Consider the following 12160-nt stretch of genomic DNA (forward strand, 5'->3'; position numbering starts at 1 on the left):
CTTTCAAATACCTCTGGGGTGGAAACTTCCACAACCTACTCCTTCTTCAAAGTGGGCATTAGGTATAGATGTTGGATACTCAGATCCAGCTCTTCAGCCCACCTTTGTAAGTCTGAGAAGGACTGCTGTACTCTTCTGCTAGGAGGACTGTTACTCTGCTGCCCTGCTGCCTTAGTGAAGGACTGGACCTGCTTTTTGAACCAAGGACCACCAGAGTGAATTATGGGCCAGCTTGTTAACCTCTTGATCAGAAGCCTCAGGGACAGAAGAGCCTTTACCCATCTTGAACACAGCACCTGCACCCAAAATTGGTATATAGTGCTGTGACCAATTATATTTTCCCTTTGAAATAAGCTAGTTCTTCCTATAATCGGGCTTTAAAAAGTGTGATAACGTTATCAGTTTGTTCTAGCCACCAAATTTGCTATTACCAACTATCATCTGCATGTAAATGCATAAGTCAGAAATGATAAGCTATTATTGTTTCACATTGACATTATTGTTAAAAAGTAAGAGGGAATGCACCATTATCTAATCTAGCCCATTGATCACTCTTTAAATATGCACATACATAACTAAACAGACCCGTAACAACATATCATACCATTTTATATTAAATGTTGCAAAGTGGCATAGAAAATTCTCTTCTTCTTGTTTTCCCTGCGCGCAACTCAGTCTTGTAGCCGTTTACCCAACAACTCGTGAGCAAAAGTGCAATTGTAAAAACACATCAGCAGAAGTTGAATTGGAAATGGTTAAAAAAAAACGGATTCTGTTATTATTTAGCCCACATTTTAAAATGGAGATTGAGCAACTGCTTCTTGTACTTTTACATACATTTCAGAAAAAAATGTAGTCCATGTACGCATTTTAATGCTGTTTTCTTAATTAAAATATAGGTGAAATGTCAGTATAAAAGTAACAGAAATTATTATTTCCAAAAAGGTATTCCGCTCACTAACGAATTGTACAATTTAAAGAAAGGGTACTTTGCCAGTTAATTAACTAAACACAATTTAAGACATTTTACTAACCGCACATTGCTTTATCTGGTGTTACCAAAGAAATAAAAGTGGTTTCTGAACTTATGGGTGTAGTTGTACATTTAGTAAACGTCTTTTTTTCCTTTCGTTTCAGGAAGACCACTCTGGTATGTACAGAAATCAATAAACGTTTAATGCTTGGATCGACATGCCTAACAAAAGATAACCGCTTCTGCATTTAGTTGCACAGCTGAATGGCGTAATAGCATGCATGTTACTTAAAAGTGAATATGTTCCTGGGAAAGTTCATACTTGCAAATGATCTGTAAAATATTGCTCAGTTTTAAACACACAACCGTTATGGAGCTCATTTCAAATTCATGCCATTGAAATAGCAATTGGTAAAATTAATTACAAAAAGAAAAAAGAGAGGAATAGCAACCCCATACTTGCTCTCTAAAAATATTACATTTGTAGCTGCCCTAACCTATGCACTTTTGTAGTAAAAAACTCATTGGCAAGAACACTTTCTGGCTGTAGCCATGCTCCTCGCATTGAGTGCGGATGGTTGTTCCTTGGTTTATATGCAGTCCCTTTTGTTTTAGCTTTACAGTGCATAATATTCTTTTTATTTTGTCCTTTCTAGGGTTTATTTCCTCATCCTCCGCTGACTTTTGTTTGATTAAGTAGCAAAATGTACCTCTTCACTTGGTCAGTTTGGTTAGATTATGATGTTGATTCTCTTGAAGCTCATGGGAACGTTCTCCGTAAAAACAAAAGAACCTACCTCTGGATGTGTTAACATTAGAAATAGCGGTTTCCTAATTGCAATTATGTCCGAATGGCAATTCTGAAATCGCTATTTCTCAAGTATGAAACTTTCTATCTTAAAATAGTGATTCCTAGTGGGCTGCAATTTGTGACCCGCTAGGAAACACCGCCATCACAGGGATGGTGGTCTAATGGGGTCGGAAGACTACCATGTCTGTGATATTGCTTTTTAATAAAGCAATGTTTTTTTTTTTATAGTCCAAACAAATGAGAGATAGAATACAATACCCAAGCATGTCCTCCTAGGTCACACATGTAAATAACGCACAGGTGCTTGAGTAAGATTTAATTGGCAATGTTGAAGCTCACTCGGGCCCGAAAGTGCACTACATAAGAATCAAACAAGATATTTGAGGGGTCGCCTCACCCACAACTTCTTGTGTCATGCGTCAATATCGGTGGCCCCCTCACCGAAGTAAGATTATGCCAATTAAGTGGTTTCAACCATTAAGGGTGTTCATAATATTATATTAAACAGGACAAATTGTGAGTATTACTGAGTGGGTAAATAAACATGGTGTCTCCTCAGCAGAGTCTCATAGCCTTCAGTCTTCACTGGTCAGTTGGGCCTTCTACTCAGGGAGCCCATATACCCTTTGAATCACCTTAGCAGCAACAAGAGGTTAACCACTTGATCCATGGAGCCTTTCCTTGGTGTTGCCAGGAGTCAGTAGTCCTTTGGTCTTCTGTCTTGCAATAGTCAGAAAAAGACTGATATGATGAGATGGAGGTAGTGAGGTACCAGTCGTATTCTGTTTACTAGGCAGTCACTGGAGAATTTGAAACATCCAATTCTGTCAAATTCCCACCAAAACATAACCTTCGTTTTCAGCCCATCTTTTCTCAATTTAATCTAAACCTTCCCAGTGCCTCTCATCTAATGAGGAGCTCATCCAAATGAGGACTTTTGTTCCTTGTTCTAGACACTTTTGTATGGTGATGAGGTGTACTCTCATCTAATATTTCTGAAACAGTGTTTTCGTTCAACCTGGAGCACAGGGAGAATGTCAAGGGAGCCCTGTGCATGAATGCTTTAAGTCTCTCAAGTATTTATTTGGGAACTTCACTTCAAAAGAAAGAATTGAGAACATCATCCTTTGTGTTTCCGGTTGCTCTGCTCCTTTACAGAAGGTTAATCCTAGCTTAAGTGGCCAATGTTAACATCATTCTAGTTGTCCTGCTCCCAGATGTAAGCACTTTCCCCTCATGGAGGAGTGTCATTAACAGTCATCCTGAGAAGTGTATTCAGTCTGTAAGGCATGGCTACTGTATAAGCCAGTTACAAATGAATCTGCTCTCAAGCTGCCCAAAAATAGACTTTTAAAGATTCTTTTCTAATAACTCTGTCAAAACATTATCTAAAATCCTATTTTAACTATGGAATTGCATAGGAATATATTAGGACTCACCCTTTTAATATATGGTCTTCAGAAAGGGAATTACTAAGGTGAGGTATCATTTTATAGGCTCAAGCTTGAACAACCTTCCAGACAAGTATAAGTGCTTCCTATAATGCTGAGGAGGATTTAATCCCTACCACCATGGCAGTCTTCATAGTAAGGTGAATAGGGGACCTTGGGCACACAAGAGTGAGAAACTACTCACGAGGTCCATTAAATAAGTAACTAACTTATGAATTTTGTTGGCGCCATGTTATATGGTTGGTTCCTACTAAGATAATAGGACTGCGTATCAGGACAACAGAACTTAAGAAGGTAGGGGACTGAGTCCGTTCATAACCATCCTGAGCTGCTGGCCCAATTCCTAGATATCTCATAGTACGTCCTCTACACCCCTAACCCAAACAGGGTGGAAGGTGATTGTGGCAACTTGAACATGACACTCTGACTCCCAAGGAAGTCGTGGAATTAAATCTCACCCCTTTGTTGTATTACTCATACATGCCTAGCTGAAAACACAAGAGAAATATGATATATGTTTTCAGTACATTTATTGAATCAATCATAGTCTTGGATAGAGAGAATGAGCTGTGATAATTAGGCAGATGGAACAAAGCACAAAGTAACCAGCATTACGAATATGGTAAGGAAAACAAAGAGAATGAACAAACCAACCATAGTAAATGATCTCTACATGTACCTACAAACCCTAAGTTTATATTGAGCGCATGGTGGATGTACCCTCTGGCTGATCTAAGAGGTTAGCAGAAGAGCCATACCTGTAGGCCAGCATCAGGATTCAGCCTGTTGTATGGTTGTAGGGATGGCAATATTTGTGGGAAGCTGGTAGATTGGTGCCGGCAGAGCTGTATGTTCAACATAGTATTGGTCTTAGAACAGTCGTGGCTGGAGTGAACCATTTCTCCTTCTGGGTCAGTGCATTGTTTATACAATCAAAGTGACACTGTTTTAGAGGCACAGCTCTGATGCAATGGAATGTCTGAGTATTCGAATCTGTCTCTGAAAGGGCAACACAAGCACTAGGATATTGTGTTCTTAGCCTTGAACAGAATATACTGATTTTATGTTGAGAAAAGGCTAACTAAGACAAGGAACTCATACAATATATTCTTAGAATAATATCATGCAAGCAAAAATGTAAAATGTTACTGCTAAAGTGCATTGCAGCTAAAATATGAAGTACAAAATGAAGCTAAAAATGGGGAACCAAGTTAGGCCCAAGAGGGCCACGCAACACTGCAGCCCACATATCATAATTATCTATCATGCCAATGATGTGATTTATTGCCAACCTATTACAATCTTACTAAAAGGTTAAATAGATTGAGTGTGAGCAATTTACAAATGATTGGTTAGCAGCCATAGCATTGTTTAAAGAGTTATTGTGTTTTGAAAGGATGATTTCAATACTATAGCCGTCATTATGAGTTTGGTGGGAAAGCCCGCCGACCACCGTGCTGGGGGCCGCCAAAAGATCGGCAGTGTTGCCGGAATGCATTCTGTCATATTATAAGTACAAAAAGCCAAACAGCAAAAAATCTGCCAAACCTCACACACCACCAGGACCAACGATGGCAGAAAGGCGGGACTCAGCAACCCGTCACTGCCACGCCATCAAAAATCCGCCCACCAAATTATGATCCACAAATCAGCCCCACGGTCATCCAACGGCAGTACACCATTGGCAGTACGGACCTCCGTGGACAGTGATTGCAACCACCAACAACAACCTCATGCATTGGGTCATTCAAAAGCCTCTCACCTGAGACACATATACACATACTACACACACCCATACACAGCACTATAAAACACACGGACACACATCCCACAATCCTTTGCAATGCCAATTGCTCCATAGCTATTGCCACAAACACCACACACTCTACAACCCTATTACACAAGTCACACACACACACACAAAACAACACAAACTACACAACCACCACACACCCACAACCAGGACCCACACATACACACACACACCACACCATCCCCACCAAACCACCCTCACAACACCACACACATCACACACCATGGCACCTCCAAAGCATCCCCTCTTCGCTGACAGGGATCTAAGGACCATGGTGGACGAAATACTCAGGGTCGAGCTGCAGCTGTTTTGGGCACAGGTACAGCAGACATCCATCTCCAGAAAGATGGATCTATGGCAGAGGATTGTCAACAAGGTGAATGCAGTGGGAAACCATCCACACACAAGGGACAACTTCAGGAGGAGGTGGAACGACCTGTGGGGGAAGTTACATTCCATGGCATCACAACATCAAATTGCAGTACAGAAGACTGGCGGTGCCACCCCCCTCCACCTCCCGAATACATCGACTGGAAGGAGAAGGTGCTGGCTGTCCTGCACCTGGAGGGCCTCACTGGACATTCTGGAGGACTGGACTCAGGTAAGTCAGATATTCTCCCCTACCATGCATCCCACCTGTAATTCATGTCTCTGCCTAACCCTCTCACTACCACTGAACACCCTGTCCCATACACATCCAACATGCCAAATACAACAGTACACAGAATTCTTGCATGCCCACAACACCCCATCCAACTCACAACTCTTCCTTGTGAGCACAATCACCAACCCCTGCATATAATGTATGCTGCACTACATCACCCACAACGCAACACCAATGCCTTAACTAAAAATGCATCACATCTATCCCGAAGGGCCCCTGCATGCAAGTGACTGCGAATGGAAGCATAACAAACAGGTGGCTAGTGCTGCAGGGGAAATCACAATGACAGCATAGGGGGCAGAAAACAGGAGAAAATGACGACAATTGCAAAAACTATGAAACAAACACATAGAAAATGACAAAAATACTCAGGGACAGTTCAGTCAATGCTATATCCCCTCCAGCACTGCCACTGCACTATCACCCACTGGCCACAATGCTTAACACATTTCAGGAAACCAAATTCTCATTGATGTGACACACAGGTAATTCAGCCAATGCCACTGGACCTCAGATGGCAAGAAGTGCAAGCCCCCCACCAGAAGAAGGCCCTAGAGAGGAGAGTTAAGCTGCATGTCTGGACCAAGAGTAATACCCTGGCCCATCCCACAGCCCTGGGCAGTCAGCCTCCAGAAGCCACACCCAGGACATCACTGACACCCCCACCACTCAGACACCACCATCACCCCTGGCCCAACGTCCTCACACCAGTGTCTCCAGGCCACGGTGTGTCTGCACACCTGTACAGGGAATGGAGTCACCACCCACCACCAGGCAGGACGATGAAGGCCCAAGTGCAAGTGGGACTTGCCCACCTGTGGTGAGGACACATGCACAGGGGGCTAGGCCCAGTAGGAGGGTGTCTGTGGCCCAGGGTGGTGGGCCAAGGAGGGATGTTGCTGCCCTTGAGGCCATATCAGAGGTCCTGGGGACATACCACCATTCCCAGGAAAGGATGGGCCAGATCCTGGCCACATTGCAGGACAACCAGAGGCTCCTTGTGTCACACCACCAGGAGGCCATGGAGCAATAGAAACAACTAAATGCTACCATGGCCTCCATTGCACGGGTGCTGCAGAGGTTGCCTGACATCTTGCCAGAGTCCACAACCCACAAGCAGTCCTCTTCTATTAGCCAGGACACAGCCCAGCCATCAACTTCTGCAGCAGCTAGTGGAATGGTGACCCTGCCAGAGGATTCACAGGGCACCAGCACCACTTCCCCTGTAGACCAGGAAGTCCCTTGCAATTGTGGCCGGAGAGCCAGACATCCCACTGACTCTGTAGCCAAGACCAAACCCACCACCAAGAAGTGACTCTGCCTTGACCTCTTGTGTGCCACTGAGCCATCTTGTTGAGTATCCACTGCCATTTGGCCATTTCACATTTGCCCCATGGATTCTGCCCCTGTGCTACAAACAGCCGTGGAAATGAAACAGAGTATTCCGTTCACCATGTGCCCAATCCCTTCCACATTCCCATCCCTTTTGTCATGCACAAAATCAATAAACAGTACCTGATCACACCAAAATATTGTTATTATTTCATACCAATGTTTAAGATTTCAATGTATCTAACATCATCAAACATGAACCTAAGTACACACATCTTGCAGGAACACATTGTACAGAGAGGTGGATGGCAAGTACCTGCCAATGTCCAGGAGTGTTAAATACATCCCTTCAATATCCATGATGTAGCCGTATGTCAGGGGTCGGACACCATAGCAGCATCTGTCAGCAAGAGAAATGTAACACAATTTTAACTGCATTGTACCAATACAACAGTAGCGACATTTGCTGCCAGACATACCCCCCCATTTCAGCATAAGAAACTAGGTTAAAGTTAGCACCTATAACTAATGTGAGCTAAGCACTATTCATACATGTGTAAATACACATTTGTTTGGATATGTATGTAGAGTGGTGTTAGACTTTTCATCCTTGGCGTGGTCTCCCTTAACTTTTTGCCTCTGTTCCCCAGGTTGTTGATGTGTGCTGGACTCTGATTTTACTGTTTTTGTTTCTCTGGGCACTTTACCACTGCTAACCAGTGCTAAAGTGCAAGTGCTCCTGTTTAAATTGTATGTAAGTGGTTTATCCATGATTGGCATATTTGAATTACTAGTAAGTCCCTAGTAAGGTGCACTAGAGGTGCCAGGGCCTGTAAATCAAATGCTACTAGTGGGCCTGCAGCACTGGTTGTGCCACCCACATAAGTAGCTCTGTAATCATGTCTCAGACCTGCCACTGCAGTGTCTGTATGTGTATTTTTACACTATAAATTCGACTTGGCAAGTGTACCCACTTGCCAGGTCTAAACCTTCCCTTTCCTTACATGTAAGGCACCCCTAAGGTAGGCCCTAGGTAGCCCCAAGGGCAGGGTGCAGTGTATGGATAAGGTAGGACATATAGTAATGTGGTTTATATGTCCTAACAGTGAAATACTACCAATTTCGTTTTCACTGTTGCAAGGTCTGTCTCTCTCATAGGATAATATGGGGGCTACCTTTAAATATGATTAAAGTGTAGATTCCCCTAGAGAGTAGATGGACATGTGGAGTTTGGGATCCCTGAACTCACAATTTAAAAATACATCTTTTAGTAAAGTTGATTTTAAGATTGTGAGTTTGGAAATGCCACTTTTAGAAAGTGAGCATTTTCTTGCTTAAACCATTCTGTGACTCTGCCTTGTTTGTGGATTCCCTGTCTGGGTCAGTTTGACAGTTGGGTTGTTTTTCACCTCACACCAGACAGTGACACAAAGGGAGCTGGGGTGTAATCTGCATTTCCTGATTAGCCATCTCTGCTAGGAGGGAGGGGTGGAGTGGTCACTCTCATCTGAAAGGACTGTGCCTGCCTCTGACAATGCTGTCTCCAACCCCCTGGTGTGTGTCTGAGGCCTTGCCTGGGCAAGGCAGGATTTCACAAGAAGGTGTGAGTCCCCTTTGAAGGAAGGTGACTTCAAAGACTAAAATGGGTATAAGAAGGGCACCCAAACTTACAAACTTTAGAAACACTTCTGGAACCAAGAGGAACCTCTGCCTGGAGAAGAGCTGATAGCTGAGGAAAACGTGCTGCCCTGCCTGTGACTGTGCTTTGTGGAGCTTTCCTGCAGTGCTGCTTCTGCCAGAGTAAGAGGGCAAAGACTGGACTTTGTGTGCCTTCCATCTTGAAGAAGAAATCTCCAAGGGCTTGATGTAGAGCTTGCCTCCTGTTGTTGAAGTCTCAGGGATAGCAAAGACTTCTTCCTGCCAGCACCTGGAGTCTCTGGAGAGACCCCTACTCTGCTCTGTGGTGCCCTTCCAGTTCCTGGGACCCTGAAAGGAGAGGCTGGCAGCCTAAGGACAAAAATACACGCACCGAGCGCCGTGCGGAGAAAAGATCGACGCGAATCCGATCGCGGCTGAGAAAACGACGCGACGCCGGCTCCGCAGCTGAGAAACGACGCCGCAGGAAACGCGACCGGAGAATCGACGCCCGGAGCAGGAGAAACGACGCGCAGCATCGCTGACGAAGGCTGAGAGATCGCAACCTGCGCCGCGGGACTTTCGGACCGTCGCGTGGCTGGCTTTTTCGACGCGCATCGCCGTGCCGAGTTGTTTTCGACGCATATAACCGTGCAGGGTTATTTTCGACGCACACCGCCCGTGCGGGGTTATTTTTGACGCAAACCAGGTACATTTACACGCTAGCAGCGCTAGTGTGTTGTTACAACTACCTAAAGACTCTTTTTATTTTAAACCTTTAAAAAATCATAACTTGACTTGTGTATGTTGGATTTTTGTCGTTTTGGTCTTGTTTTGTCTAGATAAATATTTCCTATTTTTCTAAACTGGTGTTGTGTCATTTTGTAGTGTTTTCATTAAGTTACTGTGTGTGTTAGTACAAATACTTTACGCCCAGCACTCTGAGGTTAAGCCTACTGCTCTGCCAAGCTACCAAGGGGGTAAGCAGGGGTTAGCTGAGGGTGATTCTCTTTTATCCTAACTAGAGTGAGGGTCCTTGCTTGAACAGGGGGTAACCTGACTGTCAACCAGAGACCCCATTTCTAACATTGGTGACCAGCGGTCGGGATTGGACTTGTATTTGTACTTGACATACAGTAATTAAGTGTACACTACTGTTTTGATCTCAGACCACTACGTGACCACATACTACTAGTCTTGTGATTTTTTTTTTTTTTTTGTTTTTTTACTTGAACTGTTTTTTCTCTGCATTCAGTTTCCTTTTTTTTCGCTGATCCCGTGATTGACTTTTCTGGAACTTCATTTGAGAACTTGCTTTTCTGTTTTTGGAACTGTGCATATTTTTTTAACCTCTCATCATGTCTCAGTCTGGAGATGCCCTAGCTGAAGCTGCTTTTGACTTGGAGAAATTGGAGAGCTACAAAGTGGCTCAGTTGAAGCAGTTTTGTAGTAATGTTGGCTGTCCCATCAAGAGCTCATCCAAGAAGGATGAGCTGAAAATGGCGCTGAGAGCCTGGGTGACAGCAAAAGCAGCTGAGGGGCACACAGATGAGGAGCCAGAGGGGGAAGAGGAGTTGCAAGTCACTCACACTGATGTAGTGGGTGGGCCTGCTATGTCTCAGGGGAGAATCTCCAGGGCAGGTAGCAGTGTGTCCTCCAAGAGTCTGACACCTGGAGAGTTACAGGACAGACAGGCAGAGAGGGAGTACCAATTGGAGCTGAAAAAGCTCAGTCTAGAGGTGGAACAGAGGAAGCTGGCCCTTGAGGAAAGGAAGATAAACATGGCTCATGAGCTCAGTTTAAAAGAGATTGATCAGAGGAGTCAGTCCAGTAAGGATGGTGGCAGCAATTCTACAGTGCAGCCTGAGAGAAGGTTACACATCCCAAAAGACCTTGTAAGGGATTATAAGAGGGAGGATGATATCTACTTGTGGTTCAAGGGTTATGAGTCAGCTCTCCACATGAACCTGGTCCCTGAAGCTCATTGGGGGGCAGCCCTGTGGAAGCATTTTGAGGCAGAGGGGAGGGACACACTGACGGCCTTAGGGGATGCTCAGAGTCTCACCTACCCTGCCATGAAGGAGGCCTTACTTACCAGGTATGGTCTCACCCCTGAGCAGTACAAGGAGAAGTTTAGGTCCTACAAGAGAAAGGAATCCCAAACATGGTTGGAATGTGTTGATTCTTGTTGCAGGTCACTGGATGGTTGGGTGAAGGGCAGTAAGGTAAACACATATGAGGGGCTTTACAATTTAATTGCTTGGGAGCACTTGTACAGTTTATGTTTTCCAGAGCTGCGCCAGCACCTCATTGACAGCAAGCTGACTGACCCCAGGAAGCTTGCACAGGAAGCGGACCGCTGGGAGAGCACCAGGGTCCAAAAGAGGTATGGGGGAGACCACGCCAAGGGTGGGCAGGGTCCCTCTCAGAAGAAGGGGGGGGGTAAGGGCAAACAGGATGAGTTCTCTAAAGGGCCCCAAACTGATTCCCAGGGTAAGGATTCCCAACCCCCCAGTGAAAAGAAGTCATGGTTTTCCAGAGGGAAGCCAGTGACAGGTGGTCCCCTACGTAAGTGCTATTCATGTGACCAGGTGGGTCATGTGAGGGGGGACCCCAAATGCCCCAAAAGTACACCGGCACCCACTGGTGCACCGTCCCAGGGTTTGGCCAGTGTAGCGCTTGGGGAGGAGTTGGTTTCAGGTGGGTGGGAACCAGCAGAAATGACCCTTGTCTCACTAGGGGACAGTGAGATGGTCCAGAGAAACCTAGTGCCTGATAACACTAAGAAGTACAGGCAATGGGTGACCATCAATGGACAGAGGGTGGAGGCTCTAAGAGACACAGGAGCCAGTGTGACTACAGTGAGGAGTCACCTGGTGTCTGAAGAGCAGATTGATCCCCGGGTACTTCACCAAGTAGTTGCAGTAGACAATTCTGAGCGCCTCTGCAGAGTGGCGCAGGTTCCCTTTGAATGGGGGGGGGTCTCAGGTTCCTGGAAAGTAGCTGTCAGTCCAACCATGCCTGTTGATTGTTTGCTAGGCAACGACCTGGAAGATTCCCCTTGGAAGGAGGTGGAACACAGGTCTCACTTGGAGATGTTGGGTCTGCCTGGGTGGGTATGCGTATCCACCCGGTCTATGGCAGCCAATCAGGGTAGTCAAGAGCCCCTGGAGCCTGAAACAGTGGCCCAGGGGACCGCCAAGAAGAGGAAAGGCAGGAGGCGCGGGAAACCCGCCCCAGAAGTTCCCACGGTCCGGGAGGAGGCAGAGCCTGAGGGTGATGCCCCGGAACCTACAGGGGAACAGGTGGCTGAACTGGGGGAGGTCCCTGAGCTGTCGCAGTGGCAGCAGGAAGGGGGACCCACCAGGGAAGTATTCTGCACAGCGCAGAAGGAGTGCCCTACTCTTGAGGGACTGCGGCAGCAGGCTGCAGCCCAGGCGGCTGGCAAGGCGCCAGGTACTCACCTGATTTATTGGGAGGA

General features: G+C 45.7%; 1 protein-coding gene across 1 annotated transcript in view; it reads left to right on the forward strand.

Moving 5' to 3' along the window:
• LOC138246964 (lymphocyte cytosolic protein 2-like) overlaps window positions 1-12160 on the forward strand; it is a 98856-nt gene that overhangs the window by 4877 nt on the left and 81819 nt on the right. Inside the window, exon 2 of the mRNA XM_069201713.1 lies at window positions 1138-1150. Within this exon, the coding sequence (XP_069057814.1) occupies window positions 1138-1150 (13 nt within the window). The remainder of the gene's footprint in view (window positions 1-1137; window positions 1151-12160) is intronic.

The sequence above is a fragment of the Pleurodeles waltl genome, chromosome 7 (assembly GCF_031143425.1).
Source record: "Pleurodeles waltl isolate 20211129_DDA chromosome 7, aPleWal1.hap1.20221129, whole genome shotgun sequence".
In the NCBI taxonomy this organism is placed as follows: domain Eukaryota; kingdom Metazoa; phylum Chordata; class Amphibia; order Caudata; family Salamandridae; genus Pleurodeles; species Pleurodeles waltl.